General features: G+C 48.7%; 3 protein-coding genes across 3 annotated transcripts; 1 reads left to right on the top strand and 2 right to left on the bottom strand.

Annotated features, from left to right (window-relative positions):
• Positions 1 to 6,617: 6,617 nt before the first annotated feature.
• On the top strand, positions 6,618 to 8,328 carry VC83_07552 (uncharacterized protein; the record flags this gene model as incomplete). The annotated part of the gene is made up of 3 exons (XM_024471121.1): positions 6,618 to 7,180; positions 7,232 to 8,107; positions 8,134 to 8,328. The coding sequence occupies exons 1-3, from the start codon at positions 6,761 to 6,763 to the stop codon at positions 8,326 to 8,328; spliced, it is 1,491 nt and encodes a 496-aa protein (XP_024321425.1). The 5' UTR covers positions 6,618 to 6,760.
• Positions 8,329 to 8,770: 442 nt separating this feature from the next.
• On the bottom strand, positions 8,771 to 9,558 carry VC83_07551 (uncharacterized protein). The gene is made up of 2 exons (XM_024471120.1): positions 9,227 to 9,558; positions 8,771 to 9,161 (listed from the first exon to the last, which is right to left on the bottom strand). Exons 1-2 carry the CDS (start codon positions 9,328 to 9,330, stop codon positions 8,849 to 8,851), a joined length of 417 nt encoding a protein of 138 aa, XP_024321506.1. The 5' UTR covers positions 9,331 to 9,558; the 3' UTR covers positions 8,771 to 8,848.
• Positions 9,559 to 19,717: 10,159 nt separating this feature from the next.
• Positions 19,718 to 20,281, bottom strand: VC83_07550 (uncharacterized protein; the record flags this gene model as incomplete). Its single annotated transcript, XM_024471119.1, has 1 exon — positions 19,718 to 20,281. The coding sequence occupies one exon, from the start codon at positions 20,279 to 20,281 to the stop codon at positions 19,718 to 19,720; it is 564 nt and encodes a 187-aa protein (XP_024321426.1).
• Between the last annotated feature and the right edge of the window lie 265 nt (positions 20,282 to 20,546).

Genomic DNA, 20,546 nt, shown 5'->3' with positions numbered 1-20,546 from the left:
TGTATCTTGTGGTCGTATATGCGGTGGGGGGGGATTCGATCCGATTCCAACTTCGAAAAGACATCGGTGTACCTCTGGTGCATATGCGGAAGCTTCTGCTGGATGAGGCGGAGCGTTTCTTCGTCCTCTACCAACTCCTTTTCATGAATGATCTGATCGATTTCGTAGATGCTAGTTTGAAAAAACTCGGAGTCGTTTCGCATCATCTCGTGGTGGAAAGCATTTGCACTGATTTCGCATATATGCATGGGCGTAAACCTATGTATTAGGGTTTTCTGCGGTGGGGGAGAAACCTCCTGGTTTCGTGGTGGGTTCGATGGCGTATCGGTGATCTCTTCATAGTCGGAAGTTATCACTTTCATTTCCATTGAACGTCCGCCTGCGCGGCGTCTGTCTTCGCGGTGGATTGCGAAATCCCGGCGATTCGCATCCGACTGGTATGCAGGATGTTTAATGGACGTTTCGCGTGAGTGGTAGGGCAAGGTGATCTCCTTGCTCCAGCTAGGAGTCGGCGGGTACTCCTTTGGCCATACTAACCGGCTCTTTGAAGAGTCGAGTAGTATTCGGAAGCGGCTGAAAAGCTTCTTCCCAATTATCACATCTTGTGCTCCGAGGTCCAGGAGTACCAAGGGGCAGTTATATATTCGGCGTCCTTCGACTGTTAAGTGTAACCGAATATACTCCGATACGTGGCCTTGGATTTTGCGCTGAAATCCACGTATGGGTGCATAGTAGGGTAGTTTCCGTATAGGGCTCTGAAGCGCTTTCGACAGTCGTATTGCGAAAGGCTTGTTAATGACGAGGTAGCCGTTTGCTCCTGTGTCTGCTAGGGACTTTGTTTGCACACCGAGTCCATTCATACTCAGGGTCGTGTCGACTAAGAACTGGGTGCCTCCCAGGAGTTCTCGTAAGTCTAGTCCTCGCAGGTCACATTTGCGTAGACCTAGGAAGGAGCCTTCTCCTAGGCCTCGTCGTTTTCCTCGAGGGACGCATCCGATTGAAGTTCCACGGCTTCTTCCCATTGTTCTGCTGCCTCGGGGTCGTTACGGTCCATTTCCTTGATAGTAGCGTTAAGGGGGCATTTGTCCTGGAAATGGCCGGGCTTGCCACACTTGAAACAGTTTCCTGAGGGCGCAGGGACTGCGGTTCTCGGACGTTCCGGTATGGCTGGCTTGGGGAGGAACGCGGTTCAGGTGAACAGAGTGGATGTGGCTCGAGTCGGCTTCGACGCTGATGACGTCTTTGCCGTATCCGTGGTACGTGTGGACGTCCTTGCGAGAGCGGGTAGCGGATTCAATTCGTTGTTCCGGCGCCGTTCCTGGTCGAAGGCGGTAAGTTCTCGTACCATGGTCTGGTATTCTCCCTTCCATTGGTTTTTGATGATCGCAACGCGGCTGCGGAATTGAGGAGTCAACTTGTTCCACATGTACCGAAACCATTCCGACTCGGAGACTTGTCCTGTGATAGCTGCACTTTGGAAACGAGCCTTGAACTCTGGGAAGGTTTCGCTAGCATGCCCTTTCTCTCCCATTTGCAGGTCGTCGAAGAGGTTCCTGGCCTGTTCCGTCTCGTTGCCTGTGAGGTAGTATGAACCTAGTAGATCCATCATCTCCTCAGCACTGCGGAACCCATGCGTAGCGGACAGGTATTGGGGCTCTAGGTAGGTCTTCACCAGGCCGGTCGTAGTTCCCCATATCAACGCTCTTCTCAAGATGTCGGTAAGATAGTGATCCTCATTAACTACGAGTCGGTCCCGAATCGAAGCGCTCCATTGTAAGAAGGTATGTTCTACCCCATCGCTGAGAGGAAGGATTTTCTCAGAGATGGTTGATTTCTTATAGCGATTCGGAGGGTCCTCGGTGTGCATTCGTGATGACCCTGGAGTCGAGGGAGAATGAGTGTTCCTAAGAGGCGGCAATTGAACCGTCTTGGGTGTGTTTCGTGTACGAGGCGTTCGTTGCTCCGTAACTTCGACTGTGGGTATGGGGGCGTCCACCGGCGGTGTCGACGGGATTCTGGTCTGGGATGCCGACAGGATAACTAGTAGATCCTTGACCTCCTGTATCTGTGCTTCGAGGTGGGCCATTCGACTCGGGATGTCTTCGGATGGCACAGACGTCGTAGCTGCAGCGGTGGTTTGTCTGGTAGTCATTCTGGGCAGTTGACCGTCGTTGTCTTGGGGTATGTTTGATGTCGGCTTTTTCGACATATTTGCCTCGGATGTGTATCAGTACCGATACGAAAGAGCTTGACTTCCGGTAGCTCGTAGCTATCAACGCTCTTGTCCACAATTTCCTCTGTGCTATGAGGGGGTTCTTAAGGATCTCGTATCCTATTTGGCGCCAACGCGTCGGCGACTTTACCAGCTTGTTCTGAAGAATCAAACCCTGATCCACTGGCTGTCCGTGAGATCTCTGGAATCACGGCTATTTGAAGTCGTCAGGTCTCTACTCCGAAACATCACCGAGTCGCAGTCGATGGTGCAACGGTAGTTCTCCTGAGTCGTTCCGTTGTGGATATTATTTAAGTACGGCCGTCCCCGGCAGGCGTGATCTTTTTTGTATAATGTAAGGACACAGGGAATACGGCTCTCCGTAGGTGCATATGGGAGTGCAAGTTGGAGGTGATGCTGTATTCTATCCTATAGGTCTACTACGAAGGATACAAAAAAGATGAAGGGGGAACCCCGTTGAGTCTGTTTCCTTAACTCCCGAAACGGGCCCGACTCGGTTATCCCAACCCTAGCCCTGAACCTTCCACCGCAACAGGTCTACATCGGCCCTGAACCCTATACACTTACCGTCCCCCACTATAGTGTAACTCGCTATATGATCCTCTACTGGTTCGAAACCCCACCGAGTCGGATTCCATGTTTGTAGTGACCGTAACAGTTCTGAGACAGGTTCTTCGAGTATCTAGGTACGGAGGCATCCTTACACTACTACATCTGTTTATGCTACATACATCACGGCATATCATTTGGACACTCATTGAACAAGTTATTAAGAAAATCTCCTCCTTAAGGGGGTGGGCCAATACTACCACATGGCATATCTCTACCAACTAGAGGCCTAGGAACATGAACGATAGCTCTAGAAGCTTCTACAACCCTCTATGATTCATTACACGTCATCGCTCCTTAGTTACCCACAAGATTGGTTAAGTTATGACATAATTTGTCTATAGGTACTCTGACCTTGGATGTAATGGTGGGTGCACCAGATGTGAGAATCTAGCCACCCAAGGAAGGGATGATTTTACTAAGACAACACACTGTCTTAGGAAACAGAGCCAAAGGGTTGTAGCTTAGACTATTCCACAACGCAGCAATCAGGTGTGTGATGTAGTGAAGTGGTTCAGACAAGTTGCAACAAATGTTGAGTCTGGGAACTCAGGGGTAAGTCAAGAGGTTAACACCTCACTGACTTTTCAGAAACAAGGAGTAACAAGATGAATGCTTGGAAGCTTGTAAATGACGTGGAAGTATGTGATAGTCGATTTACTGTATTGCCTGCTTGCCCTTTCTTAAGGAAAGGGCAATCCTATTTATGCCAAAGGAGTGTAGTTCTCTCATTTTCCATGCCTTTCCATGACTAACCAGGCTTGGTAAATGTATTAGAAATCAAGTGCGACCCACAACTAGCTTGCTAATTATGTAGTGAACGTAAGAGAATCCCATAGAACCATCTCTTGGGTTCCTAGCTTATAGGAAGTGAAAAGGAGGTTCAAGGTCAGAGTACCTATAGATAAATTATGTCATAACTTAACCAATCTTGTGGGTAACTAAGGAGCGATGACGTGTAATGAATCATAGAGGGTTGTAGAACTTCTAGAGCTATCGTTCATGTTCCTAGGCCTCTAGTTGGTAGAGATATGCCATGTGGTAGTATTGGCCCACCCCCTTAAGGAGGAGATTTTCTTAATAACTTGTTCAATGAGTGTCCAAATGATATGCCGTGATGTATGTAGCATAAACAGATGTAGTAGAAGAGTTTGCAGCAATCGTTGAGTAGTATTGCTTCTGTTGTTGGTGTGATAAGCCAAGATATGTATGGTGACTTGTAGGTTTGAGGAGGAGATTTCTAAGTTTGCTCTTGAGTTTGATAACTGAGTGCAACGAATGTCAGTATGACATTGGACCTCCTTTTCACTTCCTATAGGCTAGGAACCCAAGAGATGGTTCTATGGGATTCTCTTACGTTCACTACATGATTAGCAAGGCTAGTTGTGGGTCGCACTTGATTTCTAATACATTTACCAAGCCTGGTTAGTCATGGAAAGTCATGGAAAATGAGAGAACTACACTCCTTTGGCATAAATAGGATTGCCCTTTCCTTAAGAAAGGGCAAGCAGGCAATACAGTAAATCGACTATCACATACTTCCACGTCTTTTACAAGCTTCCAAGCATTCATCAGTTCAATTATATTTCAATGACGATAACTAATTGTACATACCTCTGTAATATATATAGGAAGTATTACCTCCTCCCCTGGTGCTACTCCAACACGAAAGCCAGTTTCGTCAAAGTTATAGACGTTTTGCAGCTGGATATCATGTTGGATACACCATGACAAATATACTGAAAACCAGTCCTCTACCGCTGAAATATCATGAGTTGTAACTTGAACTTGAGCAATCGCTTTCATTTTAACGACTCGAAAAAGGTTAGAATGGCTTTTTATAAAGCCCTGAAACCAGCGCCATGAAGGCGCTGGTTTCGGTGGTATTTCTGCTGCCCGCAAGTGGCCAATTGCTGCAAAAACCATTGCTCTTGATGCCCCGTAACCTGCATGATACGAATCTTCGACATATTTGTATATTGCCTTAATTTGTACCTCCGAGAGTATCTTATTTTGTCCTCCGCATTTAGAAATAGGAGGCGATATTGGGGCTTTAGCGGCTTTCAACTTCGCTCGTCGAGTATAGGAATTAAGCGTCTTCGTATTAACATTATAAATTCGAGCGGCGGTGATTGGCTTTTCGGAAGGGTTCTTGCAGAGGAATTCGAGGGCTTGGTCCATTATACAGAGCAAAATTATCGCAGGTGCATAGTTGAGAGTGGGAAACGTATATATTTGGGTGTAAATCTCTGACTCGGCTATGACGGGATGCAATTTCGCTTTCCGGATGCACTTCGCTTTCGCCGACCACCTGTTAAGGTGGTCAGTGCGAACACCCGACGATTATATAAACCTCATACTTTAAGTGACAATAAGCGACAAAAGTAGCATTAGCACTCGAGATTAGACTCTTGAACACGTTACACAACAATAGCTATAGGGGGTCATCATAATACCTTCCTACACGGAGTCTAGAAAGCTAAGGGGGTGTGTTATAATATAGCCGACTATAAGAACTAATCGTCGTGACCAAACTTTTCGCTTCGCTCAAGGTTGGAGTAAGCAACATGCGCCACTTCACATGAGAGGAAGCAAGTTGCGCCAACTCACAACTTGCATATGTTCACCGCTACTCTGTAACAAAACCTTTACCATAGCCACACGTAGTATTTTATATAGTAATTTAATCCAATTTATTTAATGGAAGAGACTCCACTATCAAATGCCTGTAAATGGCTAGCAGAGAACCCCTCAGAATCTGCGACTACTGCCAGTCGACTTTTCAAGGTCGCGCGATCGTCAATACGGTCGAGTATTGCCCGAGCAGCTCGACGGCAGCAGCAAGCTCAGCAACAGCAGCTACCCCAACACGGGGGTAAGAATAAGCTGCTATCTACTACACAAATTGAGGCTCTTAAGAAATGGATACTTGAGCAGTATTACCTAGGGCTTGGAGCTACTAGGAATATGATATTTGCCGCAGTCTGCAAACTCCGAAGCCCACAGCCCCCGCCATCACAGAGTTGGCTTACAAAATTTATTAAAAATGAGCTTCAAGAATGCCACTTTATTACTACAAAGCCAATTGCGCAGCAGCGTACGAAGGCTCAAGACGAGCCTACTGTTACTGCTTGGTTTCGCGACTACCTTGAGTTTGTACTACAGCGTAGTATACAGCCAGAGTCAATTTGGAATATGGATGAAACTGGCTTCCGGGTAGGAATCCCAGGTGGTGAGCGGGTAATTGTACTGCTAGTAGCAAAAGAGCTCTACACCCCAAGCCCTGAAAATCGTACATCTATTACTATAGAGTGGGAGGACCCAATTCCTGACCCGGAAGCCTCTGAAAGTGAGGGCGAGGAGGAGTATGAGATTGCGGGCGAGTGTGGGAGCGAGCGTGGGAGTGAGGATGGGAGCGAGCGTGGGAGTCAAAGTGATAATTCAATAGAGTAGGCAGATTATGTACCTTTACATACAAATTACTATGGGCTAGTACTTACTCTCAAAATCGTGAGTTGGCGCAACTTGCTTCCTCTCGCGTGAAGTGGCGCATGTTGCTTACTCCAACCTTGAGTGAAGCGAAAAGTTTGGTCACGACGATTACGGATTGATTCGCTTTTGCTAGTTCAACACCTGCCACTAGAAACACCCGATGCAGTTTAGTCTCAATTGATATGATCTTACCATTCTAGGACTAGCTAGGTACCCTCGTACTACCTTATCGTTATCCAGCATCCCTGCAGGGACTCCGCATGATTCATCCCCATCATCAGCTCCCCGTCAAACTTCTACACAATTCAAACAAAAATGTTGCAATAGATACCCCACATTCCCTCTTATTTTCTCATAATAGCCAATTTCTTCATTTATTTCTCTTTATATATATACATGGCCTTGACATTATAACCACACCCCACAATGAACGAACCATCAAACCCCGAACTCGAGTCCTTCCGCCAGCAGTGGCGCGCCGAGGTATTCGCGAAATCGAAACCCGGCGACTCGAGCCCCTCCAAGAAATCGACCCAGCCTCCCTCGAAACCGACTGCGCGCAGGCCATCAGTTGTCCCACAGGCTCCTCCCAGGCCATCCGCGGACGCTGAAAGCGACAACGAGCCCTCCGACGAGGATGCCGACCTGGTATCTCCCGCGCCCCTCCACCCTTCCAGCTTCGAGGTTTCCTCAGCGAGGTCGGCAGTCGAGAAAGATGTCGAGAAGTTCAGTGGCACCGCGACCAAAGAGCCCGAGTCGGCATTGGAACACTACGAAAAGGCCGCCGAGCGAGAATTACAAGGCAATCTCGGGGACAGCTTGACGCACTATCGCAAGGCCTTCAGGGTATGCATCCTATTCCCGCGCATATAGTAGAGATACTGACAACCCCCACAGATAGACGACCGCGTCGACCTCAAATACAAAAATAAACACTTCCCCCCCTCTGCCGGCCCCAAACCCACCACCACCAGCACCCCCTCCTCCGCCACCCCCGCCACCCCCGCAACCCCCGCAACTCAACCCACCTCAATCGCCCTCTCCACCCCCGACCTCCTAACCTCCTTTTCCTCCCTCCTTATCACCCCCGCCCCTCCCCCCATCGAAGGTGCCCCCGCCCCCCCCTGCCCAATCGCCACCCTCCCCGAAGAAATCCTAACCCACATCCTCACCGACCTGGCGCTCCTCGACCCGGCGTCCTTCCTTCGCACCGCACAAACCTGCAAGCGTCTCGCCTACCTCATCGCCACCGAGGATCAGATCTACAAACGCATTTGCCAGGGCCACGAAGTCGGGTTCGGGGGTATGCATTACAGCTGGCAGTTAGAAGTTAGCGTCGCCCCCCTCCCCGTCGCACTCGGCACCCTCGACGGCCCCCCCGCCGACGAAGCCAGCGCGGCTCCACGGGCCCCGCTCTTACTAAACACCCTCTACCCCTCCTATGCAACCATGTTCCGCCACCGCCCCCGAATCCGCTTCGATGGCCTCTACATCAGCACCGTGAACTATATGCGCGCTGGCGCCGCAGCCGCCACGCAGTCAACATGGGACTCCCCCGTCCACATCGTGACGTACTACCGCTACCTCCGTTTCTTCCGCTCTGGGGCTGTGATTTCGCTTCTCGGGACGCACGAGCCAAGTGAAGTCGTGCATGCCCTTCTCACCGGCTTGCTGGAGGGTAAGCGCGCGCCGAAAGGTAGCCCAGTTGCCGACGCGCGGAGGGGGCGGTGGAGGCTTGGCGGTGGGGGTGAAGGGGGGAGGAGAAAGGGGGGAGTGATGAGGCGGCCCTGACGATCGAGACGGAGGGGTGTGATGAGAGGTATATTTATAGGATGGCGCTGAGGGTGAAGGGGCAGGAGAGGGGGAGGGCGAGGCTGGGGTGGGAGGGGTTTTGGAATTGGAATCGGTTGACGGATGATTGGGCGGAGTTTGGGTTGAGGAATGATAAGCCGTTTGTGTTTAGTAAGGTGCATTCTTATGGGGTGGGGGTGTAAATGATGGCGGGGGCGGGGGGAGTTGGATAGATGATAGATGGAACAGGTGAGATTATGATAGATATTAACGACGTATATGATGCACAGTTACTCGATATTTACTCAACGCTAACTAGTTCGTTTACGTTATTCTAGCTTCATCTCTCCCGCTTCGTGTCTGTGTATGCTCATGGCTTTGATGGGTGATCATTATCGCGAATGGTTACGTCGGCCGTTGATATCCCGAGCCGTTTAAGGTGCAGGTAGTTAAAGGCTATAAGTGAGTTCCGCACGGCCGAATCCACTTTCTTGCACCGCGACTTTGCGGGGTTAACTTTCGCTGTTGTATATTTGCAAATCGCATACGAAAGGACAAGCCTCAAATCCACACCTCTAAACCCCACAGACCAAAAATCAAGCCTCCGGAGCACACACCTCAAAAACCACCGCCTGCCTCCTCCCCTCCCCAAAAGTCGGCAACACAACCCCCTCCCCTCTCCCCACCTCCCTAAACCCGCACTTAACCAACACTCTCATGCTCTCATAAGTCTCCGTATCCGTCATCGCCGTCATCGTGCGGATCGTAGGACGCAATTCCCCAAAACCGCCTTACGAACGCGCCCACAGACTCGGTAGCGTAGCCTTGGCCCCAGAAGGAGGGGTGGAAGGTGTACCCTAGCTCGACGATGGGGGAGAGGCGGAAGACGCCTACGATGCCGATCATTTGGGTGGTTGGGGGGGAGGGGGTGGTGGAGGTGGTGCGGAGGAAGACGGCGAAGTTTTCTCCATCGGGGACTAGAAGACCTTTCATCTGCTCTCTGCTCTCTTCGATTGTCTTGCGGCATCCGCGTGAGCTGGGGGGGATCAGCTGGATTGTGTTTGGGTGGTGTCTGTCTTGTTCTATGCCGTGTATACTAACCTCCATCGGGTGGCCTCTGGAAGTGACCAGATGGCGTGGAAGTCGTCTAGGTTATCCTCTGTGAGTCGCGTGAGCCGGAGATGGGGTGTTTCTATTTGATCCATTTGATAAGGAAGATTGAATCCTAGCTATGTGGGGGTTAAGATGGAGATCTTTGGGTAAAGCCTCACAGAGGCGCTTTAGGCAACATGAGGGTAAGAGTCAGATTAGTAGTGCTTATAAATGTGTGGAGGTTCGTATTCAGAGCCGCGTCCTTCCTCGCTAAGTTTTGGCGACATAGCGCGAGGGCGCTTAATTATCGTCGGACTCTCAATGTGAGAATTCTAATTTTTAGAGGCTGGTTCCAGCAACAATTGCGGTTGCCATCTAGTTTTATACAGCATGCTTAATTGGAGTGGCAAACAGTTTGCTTCTCGAACCTTCTCACGCACTCCCTCCCGTCCCTTCTTACGACGACTTTCAGCCCCATCCCTGGGATGACTGAAATTAGACCAGCCATTCCCGCGGTGAGGGCTAGAGATATTTCAGTAATTCACGAAGTTATTCGGAGTTGCGGGGCATCCTCCCGCGACATCCCTGCCTCTCCTGCATATTATCTCATTTCTCCGCTCCGTCTTGCGTCATTAGAGCGATTCAACAGTGTTTTACGGAGGTGGCTTTCAAAAGTTTTGTCCTACACTAAGTAGTAATGCCAAGATATGCATAACTCGTAGATCGTCCGTACTGTTCCCCTCACCTTGTCTCACCGATGATACATCAACTACATAGGTATCTAGATTATGAATGAATGAAGTCTATTCGCCCGGCTAAGCCTAAAGGGCCCTAGTCTATATTACATAATACAATTCCTTTAACGTACTCCACAAGCGAGCGGCGCACACAAGTAAGTGGCGCACGCATCACGAATTCTAACGCGTATAGTATCCTTTAAATCAATATGTCTCAACCAATTGACCTGCAATTAATCCACAAAGAGGGTCGAATGACTCTTGCACTCCAAGCCTATAAAAACGGCCATTTTACGAGTGTTAGAGGTGCTGCGGTCGCGTACGATCTTCCTGAGTCCACTCTGCGGGCGCGCGTTAAAGGACGGACCGCGCGACGCGATTTACGGTCCGCAAACCTCAAACTTACAGCTACTGAGGAGTTAACACTTATCCAATGGATATTATCTATGGAGGAACGAGGCCTACCACTTAGAGCTAATTCCTTTCGACAAATGGCAAATCTACTTCTTCAAAAACGGACTGACGCAGACCAGGATCAGACTCCTACAGTTGGCCAGAACTGGGTTTATAATTTCGTACGACAACACAACTCCCTCCAATCAAAATACACCCGTAAATACGACTATCAGCGGGCAAAATGCGAAGATCCTATGATTATTCGGGACTGGTTTCGGCTTGTATGGAATACAATTGCTAAATATGGGATTCAAGAGGAGGACATCTACAACTTTGACGAGACTGGGTTTCAAATGGGAGTAGTCACGACCGCGAAGGTAATTACAGGTTCTGAGCGGGCTGGCAAGCCAGTTTGCGTACAGCCAGGGAACCGCGAATGGGTTACTGTTATTGAATCAATATCTTCAGACGGATGGAGCTTGCCAGCAATGGTTATTTTTGAGGGCAAGGTTCATATATCGACTTGGTACACAGACACTTTGCCTTTAGACTGGACAATTGCAGTTAGTGAAAACGGGTGGACGGATGATTCTTTAGGCCTTGCTTGGCTTACGGACGTCTTTCAGAAGCATACAAAGGACCGTACGAAGGGGGTTTATCGGCTTCTTATTCTCGACGGACACGGGAGCCATTCGACTCCAGAGTTTGACCTATTCTGTTCCGAGCACTCAATTATTACGCTTTGCATGCCGCCGCATTCATCACATCTCTTACAGCCATTAGACGTTAGCTGTTTTGCGGTTCTAAAACGGTCATACGGACAACAAATTGAAAGATATATGCGGGTTGGACTAAACCATATTGACAAACCGGATTTCCTTACAGCCTACCTTTCGGCCCGCAAAGAGTCTATGGCCCTTAATGTGGTCCGTAGTGGGTTTGCAGCTACAGGTCTAGTCCCGTACGACCCAGAACGAGTGCTGTCAAAGCTTAATACTCAGTTACGGACGCCAACTCCACCTCTGCTTCTTCCTGCCCTACAAGACTGTTGGGTACCCGAAACGCCTCATAATGCTAGTCAATTAGAGCTTCAGGCTACAGCAATTAAGGGGCGCATTCAACGTCGTACAGCAGGTTTATCAAGTCCTACAGATCAGGTGTTCCAGCAGCTAGTTAAAGGCTGTCAAATGGCTATGCATAATGCGGCTCTTCTAACGGAGGAAAACAAGCAATTGCGGACCGAAAATGAAAGACAAAAGAAGAAGAGAGCAGTAAGGAGGTCGTATGTAGCTAAAGGAGGTGTTTTGACAGTCCAGGAGGGCCTAGATCGACTACAAACAGCAGATATAGATATTGTAGGTAGGGTTGCAGGTCAACCTACAGAGCCACAAACTCATGCACCACGGACGTGTAGTATGTGTAAATCACTTGCGCATACTGCCCGTACGTGTCCATTAAGGGAGGTTTCTAATTAGGGTAGTTCTATAGGGTTTAATAAATTGTATTGTTGTGAAATTAACCTCTAGAGTTATAGAATTCGTGATGCGTGCGCCACTCACTTGTGTGCGCCGCTCGCTTGTGGAGTACGTTAACGTATTCCACCAGTAAGCCGGTAACACGCGTAAGCCGGTAATCGCGTCGAAAATCAACCCACAAACCATCCGTAAATTACAAAATGAATTGAATTGAATTGAATTGAATTGATTACTTTGGAATTGAATTAATTACAATTAAGCTTCTGAGGGCATACTCGAGCATTATGCTCAACTGATGAACATATACTGCACCTAGGGGGTGCACGTATTCGTGGCTCTTGCAGAATGCTCGTTAGCTCCTCAACATGCTGAATATCAACCATTTGGGAGCGATTCAACCCTTCTTGAACTGTAAGAACTCCTCCTGTAGCTATATATGACCTCCGCTTTACTCTCTTCTTCTTCTGCCTCTCGTTTTCGGCCCGTAATTGGCGGTTCTCCTCCGTAAGAAGCACAGCACTATGCATAGCCATTTGACAACCCTTGACTAGTTGATTAAGTGCAACCTCTGTAGGACTTGGTGGACTATGCGTACGACGTTGAATGTACTCCTTAATCGTTTGTGTTTGACGCTCAAGCTCTCGAATATTATGCTGAGTCTCAGGGTTCCAAGGAGAGCTTTGCGGATGGTTTATAGGTGGAGTTGGTGTCCGTAAAGTAATATGAAGCTTTTCAAGTACGTAACTTGGATTGTACGGAACAAGCCCAGCAGCCATGAAGCTATTTCGAATATTGTTTGTATTTAGAGCCTCTAGTCGAGTACTTAAATAAGCTCTAAGGAAGTCGGGCTTGTCGATATGGTTAAGACCATTACGCATAAGGTTTTCAATCTGCCGTCCGTAAATCCGTTTTACAGCCGCAAAGCAACCAACATCTAAAGGCTGTAATAGGTGTGACGAATGCGGCGGCATACAAAGCGTAATAATTGAGTGTTCCTTGCAGAATAAGTCGAATTCAGGAGTACTGTGGCTTCCATGACCATCTAGAATTAGGAGTCTGTATACTCCTTTCGTACGATCTCTTGTATGCTTCTCAAATACCTCCGTAAGCCATGTAAAGCCAAGGGTATCGTTCATCCAACCGTTTTCACTAACACCAATCATCCAATTCAGTGGAAGAGACTTAGTGTACCAAGTGGATTGATGAAGCTTCCCTTCGAATATCACCATTGGAGGCGTGCTCCAACCATCTGTGCAAATGCCCTCAATAACTGTTACCCACTCCCGATTCCCTGGCTGGAGAGTAACTGGCTTTCCAGCTCTTTCAGACCCGCAAACCACTCTTGCGGTTGTGATCACTCCCATCTGGAATCCCGTTTCATCGAAGTTATATATATCATCATCCGTAATCCCATATTTCGCCCGTATATTCTCCACAAGTTGAAACCAGGCTCGAATGATAGTAGGATCTTCACATTTCGCTCGCTGATAGTCATATTTACGATTAAATCGTGATTGTAAGGTTTCGTGACGTCGTACGAACTTATAGACCCAATTCTGGCCAACTGTAAGATCTTGATGGTCCGTAGCCGTTAAAGTCGAGCTCCGTTTGTCGCGTCTTTCAAGGAGTAAATTGGCCATTTGTCATACGGTATTAACTCGAGGTGCTAGACCACGCTCATCCATTGATAGGATCCAATTTATAAGGCTAGATTCCTCAGTCTCTGTGAGTTTGCGGTGTACGGATCGTAACTCAGTCTTCAGAGCGCGACCGTGAAGACGATCGCTAGCAGTTGAATAAGGTACTCCGTACACCTTCGTAGCGGCTCTAAGGCTCTTAAATTGGCCTTTACGGAAGGCTTGAATAGCTAGGAGTATTCTCCCTTCTTTTGAAGCTAACTGAGAGCTCTGATGTTGAGACATATTGTATAGTTTACAGGTTTACGGATGGTTTGTGGGTTGATTTTCGATGCGATTACCGGCTTACGGGTGTTACCGGCTTACTGGTGGAATACGTTAGTGTTTCCATTGTCTCCTGAAGCCCGTACAAAACTGCCTCCTTCAATGTCTTCCAAAGCCACTGTCTGCCTTATTCAACGAGGTCTCGTGTGTAGTTAGTAGCAAGTGAACTTGAAGTTCATTCCTCCAAGTGTTCAGTGTCCTATTCTCGGCGACTGAAGCGAGACCTGCTAGGGACACGGGGGATTTTGGGGGTTAGTCGGGGTAAGGGAAAAGAGATGACATTTACTGTTGTGGGGTGTTAGTTACTTGTTCTATCTCCATGTCGAGTTGTCCTGTGGCTATGGCAAATTTAATCGTTGCTCTAACCGCGTCCATGTTCAGTGACCATGTCTCTGGGTCAGATGGTGCCTTCCCTCCTAAGTAGAATGAGAGGTTGCCTTTCCTGGTGTCTGTCTGTTCGAGTATCTGTGTTCGGTATGCTTCCCATCTCGTGCATCGGAAAAGAAAGTGCTTGACAGTTTCCCCTGCTTGGCCACAAACGCATTGGTCCGATTCTGCTGCTCCAATCTGGTGGAGGTATCCGTTGAGTTGTGACATTCCGGTTCAGAGTTGTGCCAATATGCTCGCTTCTTTCCGTTTGAGCGTGTCGTATAAGGTACAAGTGTGTTTGCCTGGCAGCGCTGTATCCATCTCCCTCGAGTATTTGCCTATCCCTTCTGGGAGTGCCTTGTTTCCCCGCTGCTTTGCTATTTCGACGTTTATTGTTGTGGACTTGGCCTGGTGTAATTTTTCTTGCATTGAGTGCCCTTGCTCAGTAGCCTGCCGGGCTTCTCTCTTAGCGCTCTTGCCTAACGTGAACTCCTGTGTCGGAACCCATACGGCGCAGAGGCGGTTACCTCCTCTCCTTTGCGGATCCCATCGTAGACTTGTCTAATACTGCCTTGACCGGACTGATGCTGAGGCTTGCTCAGAGCAAGTAGCGCGCCCTGACTGCTGGTAAATATGGTGATCTGCCTCCCTAGGAGACCTAGCGGCAGGCATCTCATCGCCATTGCTATCGCTGCCAACTCAGCTGTGTATGGATTTTGTTCAGTTCTTGTTCCCACTGTGATCGAGTATGTGGCAGGCCCTCTGTTGGTTGTATTGCTGGAGGTGTCTTGAATTGCTCCCCCCATCCCAACTATGCCTTTCCTCACGGACGAATTTGTTGCGATCTGTATGCCTACGGCAGAATTGGCGGCTTCTATTGCCTTCTCCCTGTCCAGCTCGATAGTCGTAAGCAATCGATCCTCCCACAGAGCCACCACGTAGGGTTGGATGACCTCCATCTGATCTGTTGGTGTCTGTTGGTGCCTGCTGGCTATCTTCTGTAGTGGGGAGGTGAATCTCTGGAATACTCTGGTGCCTAGCTTCGAGAGCGGGTTTGTCGTAGGCAACGTACGGAGGTTAACCCACAGTTTTGTTGCCCTTTCAGCGTGCCGTTCGTGTACTGTCCGTATGCTAGCCTCAGCTTCCGCTATGGCCGTCGCCACTGTCCGAAAAGTTCCTGTGATTGCTTGTGCTCCAATACTTTGGACCCTGTTCATAGAGGGCATTGTTTTCCATCCACATGCATGCATCCAGACATTGGAGGTGTAATCCACCACTGGCGCTACCGTTGCCCTAAACAGTTGTCTCGCAGTAGAGGGAGACACCATCCGCAGTCGTCTTAAAGCCATGGCAGCACGGAGACCTCTAGTTGCTGCCTTTGCAATGTGCTGCTTGTAGCGGAGCTCCGTGTCCATGACTACACCCAAGATCTTTGCTGTGTTGCTTGGTGTGACTGATTCCCCTTTAATCGTGAATGGTGTTCCGCGCGCCTAGTGAAGTGTACTAGTATAGTCTTCTCCCCTTCAAATGTGGCCCCACTTCGTCTCTCCCAGTCCATCGCTCTGTCGATTATGGCCTGGATCCCTTCTCGATTCGCTTCTGGTGATGGCCCCGTGACCCATGCGCTGTAATCGTCTACAAATGCCATTGATCCCCCACTTGTAGTCAGTTTGTGTTGAACCAAGTCGGCATTGAAGAAGAGGATCAATATTGGTGAAAGTGGCGACCCTTGCGGTAGGCCTGCTGTGGCAGTGGCTGTTGTTGAGAGGTGTGGCCATTGACTAGGATGGTTGCCATGCGTTCTGAGCAGAAGGCATCAATCCACCGTACTAGAGCCGCCGGAATGCCTCTAGCTGCGAGTCTCTGCAACAATCTGTCCTTGTACACCCCATTGTATGCGCCCTTCACATCGAAGCTAACCAAGCTAAGGACCTTCTTTGATCTCCAGGCATTGTAGATGTGTTCCTGCAGCAGCAGGAGTGCCTGTTCAGCAGAGCGTTTCTTTCTGGCCCCAAAGTGGTTCGTGGGGAGCAGACCAAACGTCTCCACTGCGTGCGATATTGTTTCAGCAACCACAGACTCCAGTGTCTTTCCAAGTGTGGAGAGCAGTGAGATCGGCCTCCACGCCTTTGCGACTGTGTAGTCTCCCTTGTTAGGCTTCTTCAGTGGTATGATCTTAGCATTTCTCCATTGTGTAGGGAGTTCTCCTCCACACATGACATATCTCTATCAACTAGAGGCCTAGGAACATGAACGATAGCTCCAAAAGCTTCTACAACCCTCTATGATTCATTACACGTCATCGCTCCTTAGTTACCCACAAGATTGGTTAAGTTATGACATAATTTGTCTATAGGGGTGCTCTGACCTTGGACCTCCTTTCACTTCCTATAGGCTAGGAACCTAGGAGATGGTTCTATAGGATTCTCTTACGTCAACTACAGTTACCAAGCCTGGTTAGTCATGGAAAGTCTTGGAAAATGAGAGAACTACACTCCTTTAGCATAAATAGGATTGCCCTTTCCTTAAGAAAGGGCAAGCAGACAATACAGTAAATCGACTATCACATACTTCCACGTCTTTTCCAAGCTTCCAAGCATTGATCTTGTTACTCCTTGTTTCTGAAAAGTCAGTGAGGTGCTAACCTCTGACTTATCCCTAAGTTCTCAGACTCAACATTTGTTACAACTTGTCTAAACCACTCCACTATATCATACACCTGATTGCTGCGTTGTGGAATAGTCTAAGCTACAACCCTTTGGCTCTTTTTCCTAAGACAGTGTGTTGTCTTAGTAAAATCATCCCTTCCTTGGGTGGCTAGATTCTCACATCTGGTGCACCCACCATTACACTCGGGTGCCGATCACATTGCGTGTTTCCTGAATAAGTTGGTGTAAGTTGCTAGTTGTGTCTCGGAGTGCTTCCTCATCCTGCCCTTCAACGTACACTGACACGATGAGTATCAACCGATCTGGCAGTCGCAATATTGCTGGTACCTGTTCTGCTTCGATGTCCCTCCGGATCCAGAGCATGCTTCAAAAAGCCCAGCTTTCCTGTCGCTGGACTGTGGCGTCATCTTTGTCCAGTTTGGCTGGCCTATAGGGACAGTGGTCGTTGTGTTGTCGATTGTCCATGCGTACGGTTCAGATATCGCTATCACTGCAAATTCCCTCAGTTGATCGTCATTCATGAGGCTATGCTGCACCGTATCCTGCTTCCGGACGTTCAGTTGGAGTACCTGTAGAGTACTATGCATCCTGAGAGTTGTGAGACACTCTACAGTTCCCGCTGAGCGATTCGTGTGGTCCTCCGCATGACACGCATTTCGGTATCACTGCATGACACTCACTATGGTGATGTCCTCTTTGAGCACACTTAGCACAGATTTGTGGTTGCGTGCACGAGTATGCCTTGTGCCCTGTTTCCTGACATCTATAGCATTTTGGCGGGCCGTATCGCGGCTCGAAAACCCTGGTGTAGGCTGACTCTCCTGCAACATGGAAGTATTGGTCTTGTAACAGTTGTGCCGCTTCGCTGCCTTTTGTGACATAGACCACCATCGATCCGTATGCCTTTGCCGTGTCTTTTCTGCTAAGCCATGTGATCTTGGCTATGTGCATGTCGTTCTCTTTCCCAAGAACCTCTGCAGCCCCAAGTAGCACCTTTCCCTCCTGATCAAGAATGGCTATTCGGTTGGCATTATCCACCTTCACGGGGTATAATTGGTCCTGTAGCACCCTAACGCCCATTACCGCAGTCTTCTCTGCTGCTTTCTTAACCCTTTGAAGTTCCGTTTCCTCTGCATGTTATCCTGATGCGATCCAAGTTCCTGGCGTCCTTAATCACCGCTATGCAGCGCCAATTCTCCTGTCCTTTCGTGGTGCAGATCTCCTCCTCAATCGCCTTTCTGACTGCTCCGGTGGATCGTTCTTCCTGAACCCCCGATGCCCACTGGTGACGAGGCTACCATATCACGATTACGATTACAACGACGATGGCGACGATGATGATGATAGACAATGATAAACGGCTCTTTGCCCTACAATCCGAGAATCGCGGGCTTTCCCACGTTGATGATTGACGAGAAAACGTCTTTCCACCCGTCCGATTGATTACAGGGCCTCTTGTTGATGTGGACTAAGCCTGCCTTTGAACACCAGACTAAGTAGTTCCAACTTTGAGCCTCCTCCCAATGTCTTATCGACGTTGAAATCCCGTCATGAGCTTTCGTGTAGTAGCAGCGGGATATACCAGTGTTATACCAGTGTTAATTCACACGCATCTTGCCCCATGTCATGTCTTTGGAAAGCTATTCTATCAGAAGGTGTAGAACTCCACTGCTTTGCCCAGCCTTCATTCTCTCTGTGTTAACAGTTACGTGAACTACATATTAGTTCACGTAACTGTTAACACTCTGAACTTCTTCCATGCTCTGAACTTCTTTTAACACACGACCTATAGTAAACGGCTCTGACACTTTGGCGCTGCGGTTGATGTACTGTATAACAAATGAATTTAAGGTGCAACGAGCGCTGCTCCTTGGGCGCCGACTGATATCGAGCAACGCCTGTGGCAAGCCTGAGGCAAGAGAGACATGGAAGCTTGACACCGAATTCATTCAGGCTTACGACAATTTCTTTGTCCTGGTTGGCCTATTATCCCATGTGAACTTGTGCCATAAACAGGCGAATGTCGCGTTGTCGCGCTTAGTTGCAACCTGTTTGACCTCAGTTACTCCAAGCATCTTCCTTATCAAAACACATCACCTACAATCTGTTTTTATCGTCACCTTCTTCACCTTCTTTACCTTCTTCATCTTCTACACCTTCACGCTGCTTCAAATTCCCAATCTACCTTTCTTTCTCTTCACATATTCCTTTCTACGTTGTCATGATATTGGCCTTCTGCACCCGCACTCAACCTCTATATATCATCACAACTACCCCAACCGTCTTCCTTGTCACAATATTCTGCACCATACTCACCCTCTACACCACCACAACTGCCCCGATCATCTTCTTCTCAATATTCTACTGCTATAGCGACTCCTGCACAACAAACCGAGGTCTGCGTTCAATGCGATCAGGAGTTTGACGATTGGCAAGCCTATATCAGACACATGATCGTGAGCGGTAATCATCCACACGCTTGTGCTACTTGTGGGCAAGAATTTCAGTCTGAGGAGGGTAAACAGACCCATCAACGCCAGGTTTGGACCTCCCCAGCTCCTCTATAACCATACTGACAGCTTCAGGCGCATCCACCCGACCAGAGTCTGATCTGCAGCAGCTGCCACAAGGAATTCACTCGGTGCGGGAGTTTAGTACATCATGTTGAGATCGATGGATGTCCCGTGTTTCGCAAACTGGCCTTCGAGAAGATCCGAGATGCAAATGACGACTATTACAAGAAGATGGGCTTACCCAAGAAGCGAAATACCGCCACGACTACTGATGTCATTGACAAAGCTCACACTGCTAATGCAAGTTGTGATAAGTACGTTCCATTAATTCTCATGTATGTATTTAAGGACGATCCACCTCTTAATGTGGTGGATCGTCCTTAAATACATTGTTCCTCTCTTTTTCCCCCAACTCTTGAAGCAATTGTACAGTACAGCGTGTCAGTTATTTTGGACGGCATGGTTCCCATCGATGAGAGGGTTCGTACGTTGCTCAGCAAGCTGTTCGGTGGTGTGCGAGCAACCTCTGCGTATGATGGGGAGGGGCTAGATGCTTGGATATCGGATAGCCAGGTCTGAATCTTTTCCGTCATTTCCGTGACCTCTGCTTTGAGTGCATCAATCTGTTGGGTGAACGTTTTCGTGAGTGTTTGCATTTGGGCTGCATGTTCCTGTTTCTGCTCCTCCATTGCCTTCAGCAGTAATGTGACCAGCTGGGTCAGCATTTTGAGCTGTGCAGTGGCAGAGATCGCCTTCTCATGGCCCCATTGATTTGGTGCTGCAGCTGTCGTTGAAGGACATTCTCCTGACTTCGCGGCGAGGGCCTTAACCTTCGTCGCCACGATACGTTCTTTGAAGTGCGAGCTGATCTCCAGTCGTTTCGATTGCAGCACCGCGGATGCCGTCTCAATTACTTCGATCGTATCCTCTGAGTTGCTTGACATCGCCCTAGATTGTTACGATATCAAGTGCGCCTTGCAGCTCGAGTGGGGGTTCAGGGGTGTGGGGAGCTTTCCGGGGTTGGAGCGAAGTTTTCAGTTGTGGAGTGAATTCTCAGAATGGTCTCGCTAAAGAGAATTCACTCCACAATAGCTGTATATAGATCGAGCCACTGCTCGAGTGCTCCTCTTCTCTTTCCTTTCTTCTCTAGATTGAGTTTAATTCATAATACCCAACTGGCGCCCTATGCCTTGGTGAACCGTGACATAG

The sequence above is a fragment of the Pseudogymnoascus destructans genome, assembly GCF_001641265.1.
Source record: "Pseudogymnoascus destructans isolate 20631-21 unplaced genomic scaffold scaffold_20, whole genome shotgun sequence".
Lineage (NCBI taxonomy): Eukaryota > Fungi > Ascomycota > Leotiomycetes > Thelebolales > Thelebolaceae > Pseudogymnoascus > Pseudogymnoascus destructans.
The sequence above is the reverse complement of the archived record's forward strand: the minus strand, read 5'-3'. Positions and strand labels throughout refer to the sequence as shown.